Source organism: Pan troglodytes, chromosome 2, assembly GCF_028858775.2.
Source record: "Pan troglodytes isolate AG18354 chromosome 2, NHGRI_mPanTro3-v2.0_pri, whole genome shotgun sequence".
NCBI lineage: Eukaryota > Metazoa > Chordata > Mammalia > Primates > Hominidae > Pan > Pan troglodytes.
The window spans coordinates 145,871,552-145,894,029 of record NC_086015.1 but is presented as its reverse complement, the minus strand read 5'-3'; the positions used below and the strand labels follow the sequence as shown (position 1 = coordinate 145,894,029).

The 22,478-nt window shown below is 37.8% G+C and overlaps 1 protein-coding gene across 17 annotated transcripts in view; it reads right to left on the bottom strand.

Moving 5' to 3' along the window:
* Positions 1-22,478, bottom strand: part of PLS1 (plastin 1) — a 135,035-nt gene that overhangs the window by 30,150 nt on the left and 82,407 nt on the right. For all 17 annotated transcript variants that reach the window (XM_054681122.2, XM_054681132.2, XM_054681125.2 and 14 more), the window contains 5 exons: positions 19,162-19,267; positions 13,914-14,077; positions 12,347-12,476; positions 7,187-7,319; positions 5,365-5,446 (listed from right to left, as the gene is read on the bottom strand). In XM_054681122.2, the coding sequence (XP_054537097.1) occupies positions 5,365-5,446; positions 7,187-7,319; positions 12,347-12,476; positions 13,914-14,077; positions 19,162-19,231 (579 nt within the window). In that variant the 5' untranslated portion in view covers positions 19,232-19,267. The remainder of the gene's footprint in view (positions 1-5,364; positions 5,447-7,186; positions 7,320-12,346; positions 12,477-13,913; positions 14,078-19,161; positions 19,268-22,478) is intronic.

Genomic DNA, 22,478 nt, shown 5'->3' with positions numbered 1-22,478 from the left:
GGAGTGCAATGGCACTATCTTGGCTCACTGCAAGCTCCGCCTCCTGGGCTCACGCCATTCTCCTGCCTCAGCCTCCTGAGTAGCTGAGACTACAGGCACCCGCCACCACGCCCGGCTAATTTTTTGTGTTTTTAGTAGAGATGGCGTTTCACCATGTTAGCCAGGATGGTCTAGATCTCCTGACCTAGTAATCTGCCCGCCTCGGCCTCCCAAGGTGCTGGGATTACAGGCGTGAGCCACCGCACCTGGCCCAGAGCCCATCCTCTTAATCGCCATGCATTACTGCCATTCTCATATTGTAGCAGTAATAGCGACAATTTAATGGGCTGGTCACAACAGCAGCAAAGCATAGAGGTTCTCAAAGCATAGTGAATATTTCAGCAGCTTCCTCCTATAGTGTGCTGAAGTGATTTATTGAGCTCCAAGTAAATAAATGGCTGTATCTTTGGGGGATCATCTGGGGCGATTAAAATTAGCATTTTGAATTATTTTTGTAGTAGTATTAAGCAATGTTCATTTAAATATAGTTCTCCTGAAAGAAGCAGCAGAACCAGAGAAGCCTTCAATATTTTTATAACCTCATAATTAACTACAAATAAACATAAACATGAAAAAATTAACAGCAAATTACAAATACTTTGTGGAAATCTAAGATTTTTAATAACTTCAGGTGTTTTTAATTAACACTCCTGCTTCAAATGTTTTTTAAGTTACCTTAAATCAAATCTATGCAACTTTCAAGAGACAGCTTCTGCTGATTTAGGCATGACCACTAATATTTTTCTCTTTGCTTCCAAGAGCATAAATGATGTTTGCTCCAGTTGTGATTCCCCAGAATGCATCAGCAGGGGAAAGAACTGGACTGAAAATTAAGCCAATAATAGTATTAACCTCACAATAACCCATTTCATATGCAGTTGACAGCATGGTACTGTGGGCCAAAAGAAGTGTGTAATTTCGCTAAATTGATTGCAATACTAGTAAGAACCAAAACCTACCACTACTCTCAGCCTGGACAATGACAAACAAAACCACATCTTACTGCCTACATTAACATGACCTTGTGTGCTATCCTCTTGTCTTCACTGGCATGACTTTACTCTCTGTCTTCATTAGCATGATCTTATTCTTCCAGGAGTCTTGACCCTAGGCAAAAGGTCTGATTTTTCACTGCAGGCGCTACCTAAAAGACCCATTAACTCTTCAAAGAAAACATCAATGACAGTTTATACTCTAAGATTCTTTGACCTCCTCGCCTTAAAATCCTCCCCTTGCTATTGCCACCAATCTTGGGCTGCTGTATTGAGAATCTTGCCCAATCTTGCCCTCTTGCCCCCTCTCATATTGAAAGACCTGCCCTAAACCACAATTCCAATTCTCAGATGCTGCCCTCACTTTCCCAGCACCAAGACACTAACAAAGCTTTGCAAGTATTTTCTCTTACTGCATTAAACAGTTAACTCAGCTTTGTCTTATCAACGGGTTGTGTTGGTCATACAGGAGAAAAAACGCTTTTGATGTTAATTTTATTCAAAGATGTTTGCTTTACAAGCATATCAAATGTTTTAAAGTAATTTGGCTTTAAAAAATGGGTAGAAAATAAGGAGTTGCAACACGTTTCTTTCAAGTAAATGGTAGTTTCCACTTGATAAATACAACATTATTGCCCTACCAGTTAGTAGGGAATGGAACGGCCACACTAAGCTACTTCTAAACATCTTAAGAACAAGAAGTAACAGGAGAACCCCATGGAGAAGTTGCTATACAATTCTTACCATGGACAACTGCCCTGAATGCCCAGCCTTCCTGAAGACTCGTGTTGATGCAGAAAGATAGGGAGAGTAGGGAACCACAAACAACTGGTGGCAACACAAGAAACATAAGAGAGGTGGCCCTGCCTTCTTAGGGCAGTGGTACATGGTTAGGCTTGGACTGTCTAACAGGTTCCCTCATTTCCTATAATCTTTGAGAAGTACAGAATTGGATGTTGACTACGTGGCTTTCTTGTCCCATGCTTGCTAATAGGTCAATAATGCTGCATATCACTAATAGAAATTACCATTCTTGAAGAAGCCTATTTCCAGTTGCAATTGCCAGATTATTGTTCACATGTTGTACTGGGATCTTCATCTAATATCCATGATTACTGAAAATATTAACATCTATCTTATTTATAGAATATATACATGACCTTTTTTTGGTCACTCAATCTGAAATACAGCATTTCTTACTATCGTATACATTTATTGCTTGGTTTTACTTTAATATTTATATTTAGTGCATTAAAGAAAATAAAGAAAAAGTATTCTATAAGTATTTTGCGGTAGCCACAGAGTGGATCTGAGAGGCTATCATGCAGTTTTATTTTTAGAGATAGCACACTTCCAAAATATGCAGGGGGTAATAGTCTATAGAAGACTAGCTTTCTATAGAAGACTCAACAATTTTAGTGAAATCAAGGATTGCACTTGCCAAATGAAGGACACAGGTTAGCAGTAGCTGAATTTTAATAGCTACTATTGTGACCACACCTTAAATAGTTGCTATTACTACCACCACATGAGAGTGGCAGTATAACACAGTGATTAAGAAATGAGCTCTGGCGCTAGACGACTGGGATCACATCCTGGCTCTGCCTCTGTATAACCTGTCAGTGCCTCAGTTTCCTCATCTATAAAATCATAGTATATACCTTATTATAAAGTTGCTGGGAGGATAATTTACATAGTGTGTTTAGAACAGTGACTGATACCCAGTAAGTACTCAGTAAATATTAATATCCACTCATTGTTCTAGAGATTTTGAGGGGGAAAGTGTGGTAAGTATAAATACCTGGACTTATACAAGATCTGTATGGAGGAGCCAACTACAGAACAATTTAGTACAAAAAGATTAGTTTAAAATTTTGTGAAATGATAAAACTGCAGTGTTCTTTTTCAACCACCTAATAAGAGCACTGGCATCAAACAGGTGTTCATTAATAAATAATTCAACAATTACAATAATATAAACTGAATACTACAGCTTAAGTAAGTGCATCCAAAGTACCTTGAATCTTCATTTCATTCATTACAAAATCCAACTGAATTTTTATTTAATAAAAATCCAGTTTTGGCCAGGCATGGTGGCTCATGACTATAATTCCAGCACTTTGGGAGGCGGAAGCAGGAAGATCACTTGAGGCCACTAGTTCAAGACCAGACTGAGCAACACAGCAAGACCCCATCTCCACAAAAACTTTAAAAAATTAGCAGGGCATAGTGGTACATGCTTATAGCCCTAACAACTCAGGAAGCTCAGGTTGGAGGATCACTTGATCCCAGGAGTTTGAGGTTACAGTGATCTATATTGGGTGGCATAGCAAGACCCTCATCTCTTTAAAAAACAGTTTTTATAACAGACAAACAGAGAGCCAAATCATGAGTGAACTCCCATTCACAATTGCTTCAAAGAGAATAAAATACCTAGGAATCCAACTTACAAGGGATGTGAAGGACCTCTTCAAGGAGAACTACAAACCACTGCTCAATGAAATAAAAGAGGATACAAACAAATGGAAGAACATTCCATGCTCATGGGTAGGAAGAATCAATATCATGAAAATGGCCATAATGCCCAAGGTAATTTATAGATTCAATGCCATCCCCGTCAAGCTACCAATGACTTTCTTCACAGAATTGGAAAAAACTACTTTAAAGTTCATATGGAACCAAAAAAGAGCCCGCATTGCCAAGTCAATCCTAAGCCAAAAGAACAAAGCTGGAGGCATCATGCTACCTGACTTCAAACTATACTACAAGGCTACAGTAACCAAAACAGCATGGTACTGGTACCAAAACAGAGATATAGATCAGTGGAACAGAACAGAGCCCTCAGAAATAACGCCGCATATCTACAACTATGTGATCTTTGACAAACTGGAGAAAAACAAGCAATGGGGAAAGGATTCCCTATTTAATAAATAGTGCTGGGAAAACTGGCTAGCCATATGTAGAAAGCTGAAACTGGATCCCTTCCTTACACCTTATACAAAAATTAATTCAAGATGGATTAAAGACTTAAGCGTTAGACCTAAAACCATAAAAACCCTAGAAGAAAACCTAGGCATTACCATTCAGGACATAGGCATGGGCAAGGACTTCATGTCTAAAACACCAAAAGCAATGGCAACAAAAGCCAAAATTGACAAATGGGATCTAATTAAACTAAAGAGCTTCTGCACAGCAAAAGAAACTACCATCAGAGTGAAAAGGCAACCTACAAAATGGGAGAAAATTTTTGCAACCTACTCATCTGACAAAGGGCTAATATCCAGAATCTACAATGAACTCAAACAAATTTACAAGAAAAAAACAAACAACCCCATCAAAAAGTGGGTGAAGGACATGAACAGACACTTCTCAAAAGAAGACATTTATGCAGCCAAAAAACACATGAAAAAATGCTCATCATCACTGGCCATCAGAGAAATGCAAATCAAAACCACAATGAGATACCATCTTACACCAGTTAGAATGGCGATCATTAAAAAGTCAGGAAACAACAGGTGCTGGAGAGGATGTGGAGAAATAGGAACACTTTTACACTGTTGGTAGGACTGTAAACTAGTTCAACCATTGTGGAAGTCAGTGTGGCGATTCCTCAGGGATCTAGAACTAGAAATACCATTTGACCCAGCCATCTCATTACTGGGTATATACCCAAAGGACTATAAATCATGCTGCTATAAAGACACATGCACACGTATGTTTATTGCAGCAGTATTCACAATAGCAAAGACTTGGAACCAACCCAAATGTCCAACAATGATAGACTGGATTAAGAAAATGTGGCACATATACACCATGGAATACTATGCAGCCATAAAAAATGATGAGTTCATGTCCTTTGTAGGGACATGGATGAAATTGGAAATCATCATTCTCAGTAAACTATTGCAAGAACAAAAAACCAAACACCACATATTCTCACGCATAGGTGGGAATTGAACAATGAGAACACATGGACACAGGAAGGGGAACATCACACTCTGGGGACTGTTGTGGGGTGGGGGGAGGGGGGAGGGATAGCTTTAGGAGATATACCTAATGCTAAATGACGAGTTAATGGGTGCAGCACACCAGCATGGCACATGTATACATATGTAACTAACCTGCACATTGTGCACATGTACCCTAAAACTTAAAGTATAATAATAATAAAATAAAATAAAAATTAAAAAAAGGATTCCAAAAAAAAAAGTTTTTATAGGAGAATAGCATTACAATTAAATCAAAGGTTTTATCTGGGTCCAAGCATTCATTAATAAAGGTCTTATATTTCTCAGCATAGTAACATGATAATAAGCAAAGGGCAAATACTTACAGAAATAGTGAATGGCGTGAGCTTTTTCTTATTGATGGCTCTTTCATCAATTGTATCTGGTTCAGATAAGTTGATCATTTTGCTAAAGAGCAAATGAGAATAATTTAGTTTAATACTCCAAGAAATTTTTTTAGTTTATTATTGCAAACAGCCAAAATAGATAAATTTTGAAAATAATTCATTACTTTAAAATATTAAACAGTAAGCCAGGCATGGTGGCACATGCATATAATCTCAGCTACTTGGGAGGCTGAGCCCAAGAGTTTGAGGCCAGCCTGTGTAAAACAGAGAGACCTCATCTCAAAAAATAATAATAATAATTAATTAAACTATAATTCATGCCAGGAACTTAACTCTTAAAATCCAAGAAATATTCCCATTCCTAAAACAAATCCATCACTCACTGCAACAGTAATCTTGGCATTTCTCCTAATTTTTTTTAACCATCCTGAATTTTCTTTTTTTTTTAAGAGGGAGTCTACCTCTGTCACCCAGGCTGGAATGCAGTGGTGTGATCTCAGCTCACTGCAACCTCCACCTCCTGGGTTCAAGTGATACTCCTGCCTCAGCCTCCCGAGTAGCTGGGATTACAGGTGTGTGCCACCTCTCAGCTAATTTTTGTATTTTTAGTAGAGATGGGGTTTCACCATGTTGGCCCGGCTGGTCTCAAACTCCTGACCTCAAGTGATCCTCCTGCCTCAGCCTCTCAAAGTGCTGAGATTACAGGCGTGAGCCACCACGCCCAGTCATCACCCTGAATTTTCTTTATGTTAGTTTTGTCTTTATTTCACTTAATGATCATCAGTATTCCGCAGCCTAAAACAAAGAAATTCTCCAAGAAGCCAAGTTTCATAAAGTAGTATCAACACTGTTAAAATTACTGTTGTTGCAGAAAGATACGAAGCCAGAGATTTCATCTAAGACCAATAATTTAGACATTTTCAGAGAAATTAATATAAATTTTGTCTCTATATTTTAGAATTTTACCTTTTAAAACAAGAATAGGAAAATACCCATTCGGTTCATAATAGGAATTTCTCTGAGAGTCAAAGAAAGATAAGAATTGTAGGTGGAGGTCAAGGTATATTTTATATTTAATGTCATAAAATCTAATATCCTGTACTTATGGGTAAGGTTTTGTTTTCCTTTTTAAGTAAAAACATAAAAAAAAAGACTGAAGGAAATGTGTTAGAATATTAATAAGTCATTTATGGGTGGTAAGGATATTTTTGATGGTTATTTTCTACTTTGTAAATCTTTCGTACTTTTTATAAACTAAAGGAAAGACCTCTGCTTTGTCCAAAGAAGTATGCTGGGACTGTGGTACACACAACAATGACAAAGACATTCCCTCAGAGAGTTTACAATATAGTGAGACAAAATAGAATGCAAAGAGCCAAGGATAACACAAGGCTGAATCAAAACATTATTTTCACTTAGGTACAAATAAGGAATATCTTCCCTTTGCATTTCCTCATGTCCCATTCCAGTCAATAATCAATACTCGCTTACTGGAAAAAGAAAAGAGAAACCCTGCGAATATTTAAAACTGCATCAGACAAATAACTCAAAAGATTCCTGGCAATTATTACAGTAATACACGTAAAAGGCAACAGAAAAACAAGGGATTGTATTTGAAGGAAAATTTTGGAAATTTTCCAATAGATATACAGTAGTTCATTTTCTATGCAATATAAATTCTTCATGACCTAAGTAGCTACTGACTCCAAAAGACAATGGACAGCTGAATTGGAGTTTTCATGGAATGCTCATCAATGTAATCAGCAAGAACGCAGCTTCCTTAACCAGAAGTTCAACTCACCAAAGAAGGATGCCATCTGCAAGTGACTTGAAAAGACTATCATCATTGGGATTCATGGGTATAAGATGCTTACAGTCAGGGTCATTCTCCAGGGCTTTGTTTATCCAGTTAACAAAAGCCACTTTTTCTTCCTCTGAAAGGAGAAAACCTTGGTAGGCAAATCTCATTTCACAAACTTTATTGCACTATAAAAACATACATAGCTATTGCACTACAAAAACATACTTGTTAATTTCTGCTCAAAGATAATAATTGACCATTATTACAAATCTACTAAAACACAAAAGGGTTCAAGAAAAGAAGAAAGGTGGCTGGGTGTGGTGGCTCACGCCTGTAATCCCAGCACTTCCCAAAGCACTTCCAAGGCGGGCGGATCACTTGAGGTCAGGAGTTCAAGACCAGCCTGAGCAACACGGAGAAACCCCGTCTCTATTGAAAATACAAAAATTAGCCAGGCATAATGGCACATGCCCATAGTCCCAGCTACTCGAGAGGCTGAGGCTTCAGAATCGCTTGAACCGGGAGGTGGAGGTTGCAGTGAGTGGAGATCCTGCCACTGCACTCCAGCCTAAGCCACAAAGAGAGACCCTTTCAAAAAAAAAAAAAAACGGGGAGCACGGTGGCTCACGCCTGTAATCCCAGCACTTTGGGAGGCTGAGACGGGCAGATCACGAGGTCAAGAGAGCAAGACCATCCTGGCCAACATGTTAAAACCTCATCTCTACTAAATAAACAAAAATAAATTAGCTGGGCATGGTGGCGTGGGCCTGTAATCCCAGCTACTTGGGAGGCTGAGGCAGGAGAATGACATGAACCCAGGAGGCGGAGCTTGCAGTGAACCGAGATCGCGCCACTGCACTCCAGCCTGGTGACAGAGCAAGGCTCTGTCTCAAAAACAAAAACAAAAAACAAACAAAAAAACAAAAAACTGATCTATTAGGAGAGATGAAGGTATATATCTTAAATGAGCACAATATATATTTGGTTTGATTCAAAAATATTTCCAAATATGTATTGCTTCTGAAAGCTAATGAGTCAGAAGCAGACCATCGGAGGTCAAATATGTATATGTAATTAAATAAGGAAAAAAATACAAGAAACAAATACCATGGCAATAAATCCCATCCTCCCCAAAAGGTTTAGAGAGCTGTGATTTTTAGCTTACAACAGAAATACTGAATTCAGTCAAGAGTTATTCAAATGAATAAAACAGCTCAATTTCAATGGAATTTAACTATTAAAAAATTGACACAAATTGGCTGGGTGTGGTGGCTCATGCCTGTAATCCCTGCACTTTGGGAGGCTGAGGTGGGCAGATCACCTGAGGTCAGGAGTTTGAGACCAGCCTGGCCAACATGGCAAAACCCCATCTCTACTAAAAAATACAAAAATTAGCCAGGTGTGGTGGCAGGCACCTGCAATTCCAGCTACTCTGGAGGCTGAGGCAGGGAGAATTGCTTGAATCTGGGAGACAGAGGTTGCAGTGAGCCAAGATCACGCCACTGCACTCCAGCCTGGGCAACAGAGCAAGACTCTTGTCTCAAAAAAACAAAAAACGAAGAAAAAATTGACACAAATCTAGATACAAGCACTATCTTTGGCCATCTTCATCCAACAATTTCTCAACACATGGCTTCTAGTATGGGTACATTGATCTTAAGTAGAAAATTTTGTTGGGTTATGCAGTGGGGAAAATAGGAAGGAACTTAAAGTAAAAACATTGTACAACTTTATTATTATTCTGTAGATATAAAAACCATTTAAGATTATAAATCCTTAAAGTAAATAATCCCCATTTCCATCAGAGGGTAGCACATAATGATTTGGCCTTCTCCATTGTTGCCCCAGTTCCTAGAATTAAGTAATTTTCCCAAGGGAATATTTTGCAGGTACCCCCAAAATTTAATCCACCACACATACATACACACACAAGTCAACAAAAACACAAATATGTACTAATACTTCCTCTTTGTACATATCATAATCTGCCTTATCTTCTCGCCTCCTCATACACACCTCCTTAGAAGGATTTGGAGTCTAGGAATTCAGAGATCACTAAAATACTGTATCTGCCATTGAGGAATTTTTTAGTGTAATTATAAAACAAATATACAAAGAAATGTGATATAAGGGAAATACACACACCACCAGAAATATATATGCAATGTTTGCAGAATTTAAAAAAAGAAGCAATCACTTTTAGTTAGGGTGATCAAGAAAAGGCTTTATGGAGGAGGTACTATTTGAAATATAGTTTTTCAATAGGTGAATACAGGCAAGGAAAGAAAGGATGTTTCAGGTATAGGAACCAGGAATGAGATACCACATCACAACCACTAGGATGGCTGTAATTTTTTAAATGGACAAAAACAAGTGTTGGTGAGAATGTGAAGAAACTGGAGCCCTCATACATTGCTGGTGGGAATGTAAGATGGTGCAGCCACTTTGGACCTTGAGAGCTTGTTTGGAGGTTCTAGCAGGGGAGTGCAGCTACTCGTATACCCTTGACCAAAGACCAGTCCTCTTCTATTGGGGATGGTTGTCCTCTTCAACCGAGCACGCAGCTTCGGGAAGGACTCACATGGAGCACTCAGGGAGGAAGGGGACACCCGCCTAGCCAGCCAGATCAGCCAAATCAACCCTGGCAATCAATAGGGTGACAGATGTCGCAGCCAGATCGCCCTCACAAGTGCAGTCACTTTGGAAAACAATTTGGCAGTTCTTTAAAAATGATAAACATAGAGTTAACAAAAATTCAAGCAATTCTACTCCTAAGTATATGCCTACGAGAATTCAAAGTATATGTCCACACACAAATGCATTCATGAGTGTTCATATAGCATTATTTATAATAGCCAAACACTAGAAACAACCCAAATGTCCATCATCTGATGAAAGGATAAACAAAATGTGGTATTGCCCATAGAATGGAATATTCAGCAATAAAAAGGAATGAAGGGGCCAGGTACCATGGCTCACACCTGTAATCCCAAGGCAGGCAGATCGCTCAAACCCAGGAGTTCAAGATCAACCTGGGTGACATAGCAAAACCCCATCTCTACAAAAGATAGAAAAATTAGCTGGGCATGGTGGTGCACATTTGGGAGGCATGGTTATGCACTTGGGAGGCTGAGGTGGGAGGATCCCTTGAACTCTGGAGGTCAAGGCTGCAGTCAGAAAAAAAGGAATGAAGTATGATATATGTGACAACATGGATAAGCCTTGAAAATATTACACCAGTGAAGAAGCCTGTCAAATGAAAGGCCACTACAGTATGATACCATTTATATGAAACTTCCAGAATAGGCAAATTTGTAGAAATAGAAAGTAGTTTAATGGTTGCAGAGCCTTCGGGAAGAGGGAAATGGGGAGTGACTGATAATGAATATAGTGTTTTTCTTTGGTGTAATGAAAGTGTTCCGAAATTAAATAGTGATGACAATTGCACAACTATGAATACACTAAAAACTACTGAACTGTATACTTTAAAAATGTATTCCATGGTATGTCAATTATATCTCAATAAAGCTGCTATTTTTTATAAAAGCCATTAAATGTTCCATATATTTTTCTAGAGAATAGTTATATAGGTGTATTCATAGGTTAAAAGAAATCATCAAGCCATATACTTAAGAATAGTACACTTCAGCCTGGTGTGGTGGCTCATGTCTGTAATCCCAGCACTTTGGGAGGCCAAGGTGGGTGGATCATGAGGTCAGGAGATCGAGACCATCCTGGCTAACACGGTGAAACCCTGACTCTACTAAAAATACAAAAAAATTAGCTGGGCGTGTTGGCAGGCACCTGTAGTCCCAGCTACTCAAGAGGCTGAGGCAAGAGAATGACGTGAACCCGGGAAGTGGAGCTTGCAGTGAGCCGAGATCGCACCACTGCACTCCAGCCTGGACGACAGAGCGAGACGCCATCTCAAAAAAAAAAAAAAAAAGTACACTTCATGCACTTTACTACAAGTATCTTATACCTCAAAAAATAAGTAAACAAAAATTTATGGTGACAAATATCAGAAAAGAGGTTACCTCTAGGGAAGAATAGTTACTATCAGGGGAATGAGGGAGTCTTCAGGTGATGAAAAGATTCCATGTCTTGTTCTGGTTGGCAGCTACATGAATGTATACACATGGAAAAATTCATTGAGCCATATACTTAAGATTATAGCACTTTGCTGAATGTGTATTATACCTTAATAATTTTTTTTGTCTTTAAAAAGAAGCCACTTCAGTAGAATTGACAGGCAGAAACTGGGTTAAGGGGTGAATACCTTTCAAAAAGTGAAGGTAACAGTTATGGACCTTTGCCTTTATGGCTGCTTCCCTAGTGGGAAAAAGTTAGGAAAAACATATAATAGAGGAGAGAAATTTGAGTGTATCGCTAGAGGAAAATCCAATTAGGAAGGGACAGAATCAAGAGGATAATTAACAGATTCAGATCTGAAATGAAGAAAGAGGGGAAAAGGTTACAGGTAATTTTGTCAAAAGGCCAAAAAGCATAGTTCTAGTTATGTTCATATAAATAAAAAGAACTTGGCCAAAGGTTCTTAGACATCTTAGATAACTTAACACGGGGAAGACACCTCATCTTAAAAGTTAATATGCTTCTGCATTTCCCACTGGGCAATGGTCCAGTGGTTTAATCAGATCAAGCAAATCAGGTGCTATGCTCTCTAGTCACTTGGTTACTAGATAAAAGGTGAATCGGGTATCTCAGATCTCAGAAAATGGAAGAGAAAAATCCTTGTGATAGAAGCCTCTCCCCCATTCCTAGCTCAGGTCTAAAAGTAAAGCCACCTCATCAGTCAGGATGAAAAGCCATTGAAAAGCCACTTTTAAATACATCTAATGCTGGAGTATAAACAACTTCCACTTTGTTGTTTATAATCTTGTTTCTGTAGACTAAGCCTGATACATAGCAGGAACTCATTGATTTCAATGATTCTAGGATTTTTCATTTTGACATCTGTGAAACTGAGATGTATTTCAAATTCAATGGCATGTTATACTGTGGTCTGCAGTACTTTTTTCTCCTCAGTGGCACATAAAATAACGGTATGAATCACAATGAGTGGCATCTTAGAACTGATTAAATATGCCACTTAATGAATGAATCAGTGACTAAAAGATCAAATTTGGAGAAGTCAGTTACCTGAATAAGAATGCTGTGTGCCCTCACTGGAAATAGTTGAAGTTCCTCCAATAGCAGTAATCCCTTCCCTCTTGTTAATTATTTTTCGGAATGTTTTGCTGATATCTTTGCTTTTTAATTCTTGCATTAGCTGGAATGGAACATAAGTAAAATTGAGAATCAGATAATCAATAAAAACCTGACAAAATGGATATTTATTTACACTTCTTTATTTGAAATGACATCAAATTAAATACTAGTCAGTTGTACTTATTGCTTGTATACACAGATAACTTTCATCATTTTACCAATAACACAAAATAGACAAATACTTGAACCCCAAACGGTGGAATAAATTTTTTATAACTAAGCTTAAATTGAACACACTGAAATTATTCTTCTTGGCTTGCCATAATCTTTTGTACTGAAAACCTAAGAAATAACTAACTACATGCTAAAGATAGAAGAATGCCTTAATGAAGATATTTTCCTGCCTGAACATCTCAAATGCATTCATGATAAAATAAGTCAGCTCTTAGAGGAAATAACATAGGCTTACAGAAACTCCCTTTCCCAATCACTCTCTCACTGGACTCACCAGAGATTGGCAAGACTCAATTCAATCAGTTCTGCTTGCAGCAAAGTGATTGGGTTTTTTTTAAATGCAAATCTGATCTTGTCACTTCACATTCTATTCTTCCCACTTCATTGGCTTCCTATTGCTTTTAGGATAAAAACAAAAATTCGACATCGCCCTGTGTGACCTGATTCTGAGTTACTTCTCCAGCTACATTCCTTACCCTTACCATCTCAGCTCCAGTCACACAAACCTTCTTTCAGTTGCTTGAGAATATTCACCATCTCTAAAGCCACAGGGAGTCTACACATGCTGTCATGTCTACCTGCCTCCTACATTATTCATTTTCCCACAACCCACTTTTATCTGTTTAACATCTTTCTTCAGAACACATCACAGTCTTCACACTGTAGGGATACCTTCCCTGAGTCCCTGGGTTATCCAGCCTTGCCTCCAAATTCAATTCCTTCTACCACAAACTCTCACAGGACCTGTACCACTCTGTCATAGCAATTCTCACAATTATCTTTTATCAATTTGTGCAATGCAGTCCTCTCCACACATATAAACTCCATGAAGACAGGAATCACGTTTCTTTTTACTCATCACATTACTCACAGTGCCTAGCAAAATTTCTAGGAAGAGAAGAGCTAAAATACCTGCTTAATCAATAAAGAATGCAAAACCAGACAATTTATATTTCATAAATATTTATTCAATTATATTAATGGTCAATAAGCATTGAACTCACCTAGTTATTCTAGGGAACGAATTACTATTATCTAAACCTGATTTCCATTCCAACAATTTGAGAATAATTTTTTTCCTTTGTTTTATGAATTAGTTGTGGAAATTATTTCAATAATAATAGTTATTGTCATCATCATCATCATTTTAAAGCAGTCCTTTTTCTGGTCTCTGAAGCTGGATTTAACCAAAGCTAGTGATGACATTACTACAATTCTGCTCTAAGCAAGATTATCAGTAGCCCGAAAGGATTAGATTACTTACTGACACAAACTCTTCAAAACTGATTTTGCCATCTTTGTTGCTGTCAGCAACTGATAGAATTTTCTCCACAATCTCGCGCACCTTGTAGCCAGGCAGAGGAAGGCTTGCTTCCTTAAACAGGTCTTGAAGTTCATAGTCACTGACATACCCACTATTGTCAATATCTGTAAAGATATATCATAAAATATATTTTGTAATCTTTGTTGAAGGTGTACAATAAGAATGCCTTTTGGGAGGATTCATAGATGTGCAGACAGAGCCTTTCACATTTGTTTCACAGATGGCAGTAACATTTTTTCCTGTACCTGAACTGTACAGAATATGCTATATGCTTTATTTTAAAAATTCATATTTAAGCCAGGCTTGGTAGTTCCAGCTATTTGGGAGACTAAGGTGAGGGGATTGCCTGAGCCCAGGAGTTCGAGGCTGTAGTGAGCTATGATCGCACCACTGCCCCTCAACTTAGGCAATAGAGTGAGACCCCATCTCTTAAAAAATGAAAACAAAAACAAAACAAAAACCTTGTATATATTTAAATCGAGTTTATCCCCATAGATTTAGGGCCACCATATATATTTTAAGGGTACTGTTGCTCTGATAGAAAACCCAGTTTTAGCACATGACTAAGCATCAAAGAAATAAGCATGGGGGGGGGCCAGGCGCAGTGGCTCACACTTATAATCCCAGCACTTTGGGAGGCCGAGGTAGGCAGATCACCTGAGGTCAGGAGTTTGAGATCGGCCTGGTCAACATGGTGAAACCCCATCTCTACTAAAAATGGAAAAATTAGCTGGGCATAGTGGCGGGCACCTGTAATCAAAGCTACTCAGGAGGCTGAGGTAAGAGAATCACTTGAACCTAGGAGGCAGAAGTTGCAGTGAGCCGAGATTGCGCCACTGTACTCCACCCTGGGCAACAAAGTGAGACTCCATCTCAAAAAAAAAGGAATAAGCATGGGGAAGTCACAGATAGCTAAAAAGGGAGCACCCACTCAGACTTTAACTTCTTGAGGGAATTTAGAAAATAAATCTGCTGACCCCACATTCCATATAAAATACATGCGCTGTGTAAAATACGCATAAGGCATTTGTGTTCTACGTTTCATTTGGTGGCAGTTCTGTTTCATCTGTCAATAATTCATTGCTGCTTCATTATGTATTCATGATACCATTACGTATGCTGAATCATGCTTGATGTCATTTGAGATTAGGTGTTCAAGAAATTCACACCTATATTTGGACTTTGGGAAACAGGTTTCCAGGTGTTTTCATGTCATGGCATCATTGAGAGATGCCCTTCCCTAGGTTTTCCCTAGAGGCTGGGTATCACTTCTTGACTCAGAACAAAGGCAACACAAAACGCTTCTGCCCAGAGTTGACAGCAGAGCTTTGCGCTGTTTTGTTGCCTGGATCCACCTTGTATAGGCTCTCTTTGCTCATCTGCTAATAGCTGCTTTGTTTCCTATATTTCTTGTTCTTCTTAATAAAAGAGCTGCTATACTAACTGAATTAATGGTTAGGATAGAAACTTTTCTTTGGAACTTTCAAATGAAAGTTTTAGAATTAATACTGTTCAGAATGATAGAATATTTCTAAACTAGAACCACCAATAACCAAAATATTGGTATAATTGCAAAATTCAGCTAGGAAGCTAAGTTGCTTGATATTGCAATAATATTGCTTTCTTTGAATTTAGAGAAAAATCTCATTACATGACCAGTTCAGAACTGTTTCCCATAATTCTGAAATACACACATAGATTAGGCTGGCTTATTTCTAAACCAGCATAATAGCAGGAAATATTTTAAAATAAACAAGACTGAGGAAGTTATTTGCCTAATAACGATCATGTTAAACTAACAGGATTAGTTAAGAGCTAGGATTCTGAAGACAGATATGGGGGCTTAAGCTCCCAGGCTCCATCCCTAGGCCCTCTGTGGTTTTGGTGTGACATGACAAGAACTAATAGAAACCATCTAATGCACATACATGCTTAGCCAAGCGACTTGTTAAGAACTTGACTTATCTCATGAAATTGTTTTTTTCTTTTTTTCTTTGAGACGGAGTCTTGCTCTGTCGCCAGGCTGGAGTGCAGTGGAGCGATAAGAACTTGACTTATCTCATGAAATTCTTTTTTTGAGTCGGAGTCTCGCTATGTCGCCAGGCTGGAGCGCAGTGGTGCGATCTCAGCTCACTACAACCTCTGCCTCCCAGGTTCAAGCGATTCTCCTGCCTCAGCCTCCCAAGTAGCTGGGACTACAGGTGCGTGCCACCACGCCCAGCTAACTTTTGTATTTTTAGTACAGATGGGGTTTTACCATGTTGGCCAGGATGGTCTCAATCTCTTGACCTTGTGATCCGCCTGCCTCGGCCTCCCAAAGGGCTGGGATTACAGGCGTGAGCCACCGCACCCGGCCATCTCATGAAATTCTTACAACAACTTTGAGGTGGTTACTAATGTCATTCCCATTTTAAAGGTGAGGAAATAAAGGCTTAAGTTAAATAACCATAAAGATCACAGTTTGAAAAGAAAACAGGACTTTCTTACAACTCGTCAACAACAACAAAACAACGTGATTCAAAAATAGGCAAAGGGCTTGAAATGACATTTCTCCAGAGAAGATATACAATTGGCCAATAAGCACATCAGATGCTAAACATCACTAGTCATAAGGAAAATGCAAATAAAATGAGATACTACTTCACACCTAGGAGAATGCTTATTATCCAAAAGAACAGAAAACAAGTGTTGGTGAGGATGTGAAGAAAATGGAACCCTGGTACACCACTGGTGGGAATGTAAAATGGTGCCTCCACTATGGAAAACAGTATGGTAGTTTCTCCAAAAATTACATATGGAATTATCATATGATGTAGCAATTCCGCTACTATGTTTACACTCAAAATAATTGAAAGCAGGGACTTCAACAGGTATTTGTAGACCCATGTTCATAGCATTATTCACAATAGCCAAAAGGTGGAAGCAACCCAAATGGCCATCAGTGGATGAATGGATAAGCAAAATGTGGCATATACATACAATAAAATATTATTCAACCTTAAAAAGGGAGGAAATTCTGACACAGGCTACAACATGGATGAAGCTGTTGATGAGGACATTGTGCTAAGTGAAATAAGCCAGTCACAAGAAGACAAATATTATGTGATTCCACTTATGTGAGGTACCTAGGTTAGTCATATTCATATAGAAAGTAGGATGATGGTCACCTGGGGCTTGGGAGTTATTGTTTAATGGATATGGAGTTTCAGTTTGGGAAAGGGATGGTGGTGATGAATGTAGAACAATGTGAATGTACTAAATGCTAATGAACTATACACTTAAAAATGGTTAAAATGGTAAATTCTGTTATGTATATTTTACCACAATTTCAAAAAGAAACAATACAGAGAAATATTTCAACTTCCCCCTTCTCCCCAGTGGCCCCCAAATACTCCATCTAATAACATTGGATGGCCGTGTTCCTCTATCCTTGAGAAAAGTGTGCTACAAATTAGCAGAGAGGTTTCTGAGTTCACAGAGTAGCAGTTTACCTCCTAAATAAAGTCAGCAAGTACCTATTCTGCTAGTGTTACTGCTTTGCTCAAACAGAACAAATTATCTTGCTCTCAAAATTGTTCCATCAAGGACCTGCTTCTGGGTTGGGGTTTTGTACCTAGCAGAGCAGCTCCCCCACTATAATCTATTGAAAGTCAGCCCTCAATACAAGGTTTTGTTTTAAAAAAAAAATTGTTCCATCAGTGAATTGTTTATTCAATATATCATTAAATAAATATTGCAAGATTATATTAATATGTTCATGAGTCAAAGATTAAAGTTGTTGTGCTAAACAAAGCAAATATATTACTAATTCATTTATTTTACCAAGACCTGGGTAGAACTTTTATTCAAGCTACAAAACTGCATCTATAAAATAACAGAAATATCAAACTACGAGATACATTTTTATTACTTCCTCTGTTTCAATGCTCAGAATGAGCAGAACATTTCAACAATTGCCCAGTTTTTGTCTTGAAAAGATTCTGGACACTACATACAATTCTCTATAAAATGTATGATTGTTTTCTGAAAATCATACCATATTCATACAATGCTCTAATGACAAATATGCCATTCCCAGGGAGAAATGGAAGAGCCCAGAGATTTGTAGAATTTAGTTTACTTTATTTCACAGTAATGATTTGTAAAACATGAGCTTCCTGAGTTTCACAGTTTTTTGGTTTTTTTTTTTTTTTTTTGGAGTGCTTTTTTTTTTTTAAACATATCGTTTTTCTTTGTATTGGTCAATAAAACTCATGTTGCATGATATTTTACTCACATTAATTTTAGTCGTTATTAGGTTTGTGAGAAATCTAAGCACAAGACCAGCGGTGATCATTTTCTCCTCCCTGATCTACCATATGACTGTTTTTCATGGAGGGCTCTATTACACTAGAGAACGAGCTTGATGAGTAAGGGGCAAACATAGTGGTGTCATTATCCCAGTGTCTATTCACTGTGCTCACCTTTCACTGGGTTCACCTTTCACTTGCATGCATTTGCAAACTAAAGCAAAAAAAAAAAAAGGTATTTATATTCTCCTTGTTTACGATGGGTTTCCTAAGAGCAAATTGCAGAAGAATTGAGATCCAACAGAGTATGAGGAAAAATTTTTGGAAGAAAAATACGAAACTGTCAAAATGATAATGTCATAAAGACAAAACACTAAATGGCTATAAAAAGTGAAAGAAGAAAAATAAGGCATATGGCCTTTAAAAACAATACTAAGACTTTCTAAATTATGCATGTGGGAGAAGGAAAATAAGACATATGGCATTTAAAAACAATACTGAGATTTTAAAAATATTCTGCATGAAGTCAGAAAGTGTTATTGTTAGTGCAGAGATGTGAAGGCCAGAGTTCAGTTTATACACAAGGAAGTATTTTTATATTTTTTTCTCTGTAATAAGGATACCGTGTAAAGTGTATTCAGTTACATTGTCATTCATTAACCTGGATTACTCTCTGCAAAGAAATGATCAAAGAATTCAAAGTCCAATTCACCTAGAAATTCAAGCCAGTCGTAGCTTATCTTTCAGAAAGAAAGAATCCAGTGAAACCTAGATAGAAAAAAAGGAATAAATCTGGAGGTAATTGGGTGGTGGTAGATGAAATAAAAGGTATTTTTCCATTCCTGAAGTCTGACATCAAGCAGACCAGTAATATCATATTTACTTTTTCTCAAGCATACCTATTTTATTAAATGCCTCTTGTAGTTCTTCAAGCTCCTCCCGAGAAATGGTAGTAGTACTGTTTTCCATCTTTGGACAGAAAAGACTATCTTCAGGTCTTTATATCTAGAAAAAGCAATATTATAAAAAGAGCATGAAGCCTTTGGAAACATTTAACTAAGCAATATAAGGTACAGAGGAAGTACATTCTCTAGGAGGAATTATCTATGAGATCTGGCTGACAAAGAACAAATATGAGTAGGTCCCCTGGTAACAATCTCTCAGCATAGGCCAGCCAAACTATAACTGAGACTCAGTAAGGGGAAGAAACACCTATTTTTCTCACCTTGTGCTTTTACACAGATATTTCTCAATAGCCTAATGAATTAATAATTTATATTTGCATTTTACCCCACAATTTCAAGAAAATAAGCATTGCATTTCAAGTTTGAGAAAAGTATAGCATTTATAAATGTACAGCATAAGGTCAGAAAGTAAAATTTTTTAAGACACGAATAATGTCTACTAAAAAGGTAAATTCAGCATCTGCTTATCTTATAATGGGATTTGTGGTTTTAACATTCAGCTTTACAATATCCAACCACTGCCACATTCTTTCCCCTACCCCATGTGAAGTCTCTGAGGGTCTGTGGGGCTCTTCTTTTTTATGGCATGATTGTGGCTCACTGCAGTCCCGAACTCCTAGGCTTAAGTGATCCTCCCACCTCAGCCTCCTGAATAGGTAGGACTACAGGCATGTGCCACTGCACCCAGCTAATTTTTTAAGTTTTTTGTAGAGACAGGATCTCACTATGTTGTCCAGGCTGGTCTTGAACTCCTAGCCTTAAGCAGTCCTCCTGTTTTGGCCTTCGAAAGTTGGGGGCAAGGGGGCTTTTGTATTCTGAGTAAGTAAGACAAACTAAAGAGGAAAAAATTATGTAAAACTGGGCTATAAGGAAAAGTCACAAGGTGGTGTGTGTTCACTGCAGAAAATAATTGATAATGAATGTCCCAAACAGAAAATTAACATTACTCATAATCCTTCTATCCAGAAATATCGACAAATATAATTTTATTGTCTTTATCCTTATGACCTACTTTCTTTTTTTATTTTTTCTGCGACAGAGTCTCACTTCTTCACCCAGGCTGGAGTGCAATGGCACGATCTCAGCTCACTGCAACCTCAGCCTCCCAGGTTGAAGCGATTCTCCTGCCTCAGCCACCCCAGTAGCTGGAATTACAGTCATGTCATGTGCCACTATGCCCAGCTAATTTTTGTATTTTTAGTAGAGACGTGGTTTCACCATGTTGGCCAGGCTGGTCTCGAACTCCTGACCTCAAGTGATCTACCCACCTCAGCCGCCCAAAGTGCTGGGATTACAGGCGTTGAGCCACTGAGCCCGGCCCCCTTCTGACCTACTTTCAAAACACATGTGTACCTTTTTGGGGGTGAGAACAATGTGACCATACAATATTATAACCTTTTTGTTGGTACTAACACATTGTCACTATGTTTTCATGTTGTTCATCAACATAATACTTAATGGCTACATATTACTATATCATAACTTATTTGGTAAATCCCCTCTTTCAGAGTATTTGTACTGTTTCTAATTTTTCATTACAAATAATGCTTGAATGAACATCCTTGCAGATAAATCTTTGTTCTTCTCCATGTTTATTCTGTGTGATAAATATCTAAAAGTAGAATTACTTACATTTTTAAGACTTCTGATATCTAGCAATGCAACTCTTACTTATTTATTTTTATTATATTTTAAGTTCTGGGATACATGTGCAGAGAACATGCAGGTTTGTCACATAAGTATACATGTGCCAATGGTGGTTTGCTGTACCCATCAACCCGTCATCTACATTAAGTATTTCTCCTAATGCTATCCCTCCCCTAGCCCCCACCCCCCAATAGACCCTAGTGTGTGATGTTCCCCTCCTTGTGTCCATGTGTTCTCATTGTTCAACTCCCACTTATGAGTGAGAACATACAGAGTGAGAATGGTTTTCCGTTCTTCTGTTAGTTTGCTGAGAATGATGGTTTCCAGCTTCATCCATGTCCCTGCAAGGACATGAACTCATCCTTTTTTATGGCTGCATAGTATTCCATGGTGTATATATGCCACATTTTCTTTACCCAGTCTATCATTGATAGGCATTTGGGCTGGTTCCAAGTCTTTGCTATTGTGAACAGTGCCGCAATAAACATACGTGTGCATGTGTCTTTATAGTAGAATGATTTATAATCCTTTGGGTATATACCCAGTAATTGGATTGCTGGGTCAAATGGTATTTCTGGTTCTAGATCCTTAAGGAATTGCCACACTGTCTTCCACAACGGTTGAACTAATTTACACTCCCACCAACAGTGTAAGAGTGTTCCTATTTTTTTTAAGTGAAAGCAAGTTTATTAAGAAAGTAAAGGAATAAAAGAATGGCTACTCCATAGAGTAGCCACAACTCTTACTTTTAAAATGACTTAGTGGCTTTTCTATTCAGTGTAAAGCTAAAGATGAATACAAATTATATTGTATTTCTCATAAACACTTAGTTCTATCAGACAGTTAATATGTGCCTCAGAAAATAAGTGAAAACAAGTGCTTTATAAAACAATAGGAATTGAAGCTAAGTGGAAAATCCTCTTTTTTATACACTTTTATAAACTTGTATTTATACAGAAGGTTCAATATCATCCCTAATTTTTCAGTGAAGCACATCAATTTTCAAAATAATTTATTCACTGAAATTTCATTGATCATTGAAAAATTAAATTGTGCGAAGCCCTCTAAGAGTATGGCTCATTTGTGATCTGTACACAAATTTATTCAGGAATTTTGGTGTTCTTTCAAAATCACAGATTTCTATCTCTTACAATTTTTCTGGAGCCTGGTTCTAATTAAATGTGCAATTAATCTTTTGGTCTTATTTTAAATATACTATTGTCTGCTATTTAATTCTACATTGTTTTTAAAAAAATTCTAAAGAGCTCAAGTCAGTAGAAAAAGGAGTAAATAGAAGTCATCTTACTCCCCAGATGCAGTTTCTTACATCTTAGCATTAAATACTCATTTCATTGGATTCTCACCTTTAGAAAGCTTTACTATATTTAAAACTATTTACAGACATTCTTATTTTGTGTTCAAAGAGATTAAATAGTTTTTTTAGGATTGTTAAGCATAATTCCCTGGGTCTGCAAAATGCTACTTGTGTTGTGGCTGGCTTTGAATCTCTGTGGTTTCAGTCATCCTGTATATCCTTTCCTGTATTCAAAATGCTTTCTATCCCTTGCCTCAAGTTTTAAAAATAGTGGCCCAATTTTAGCATT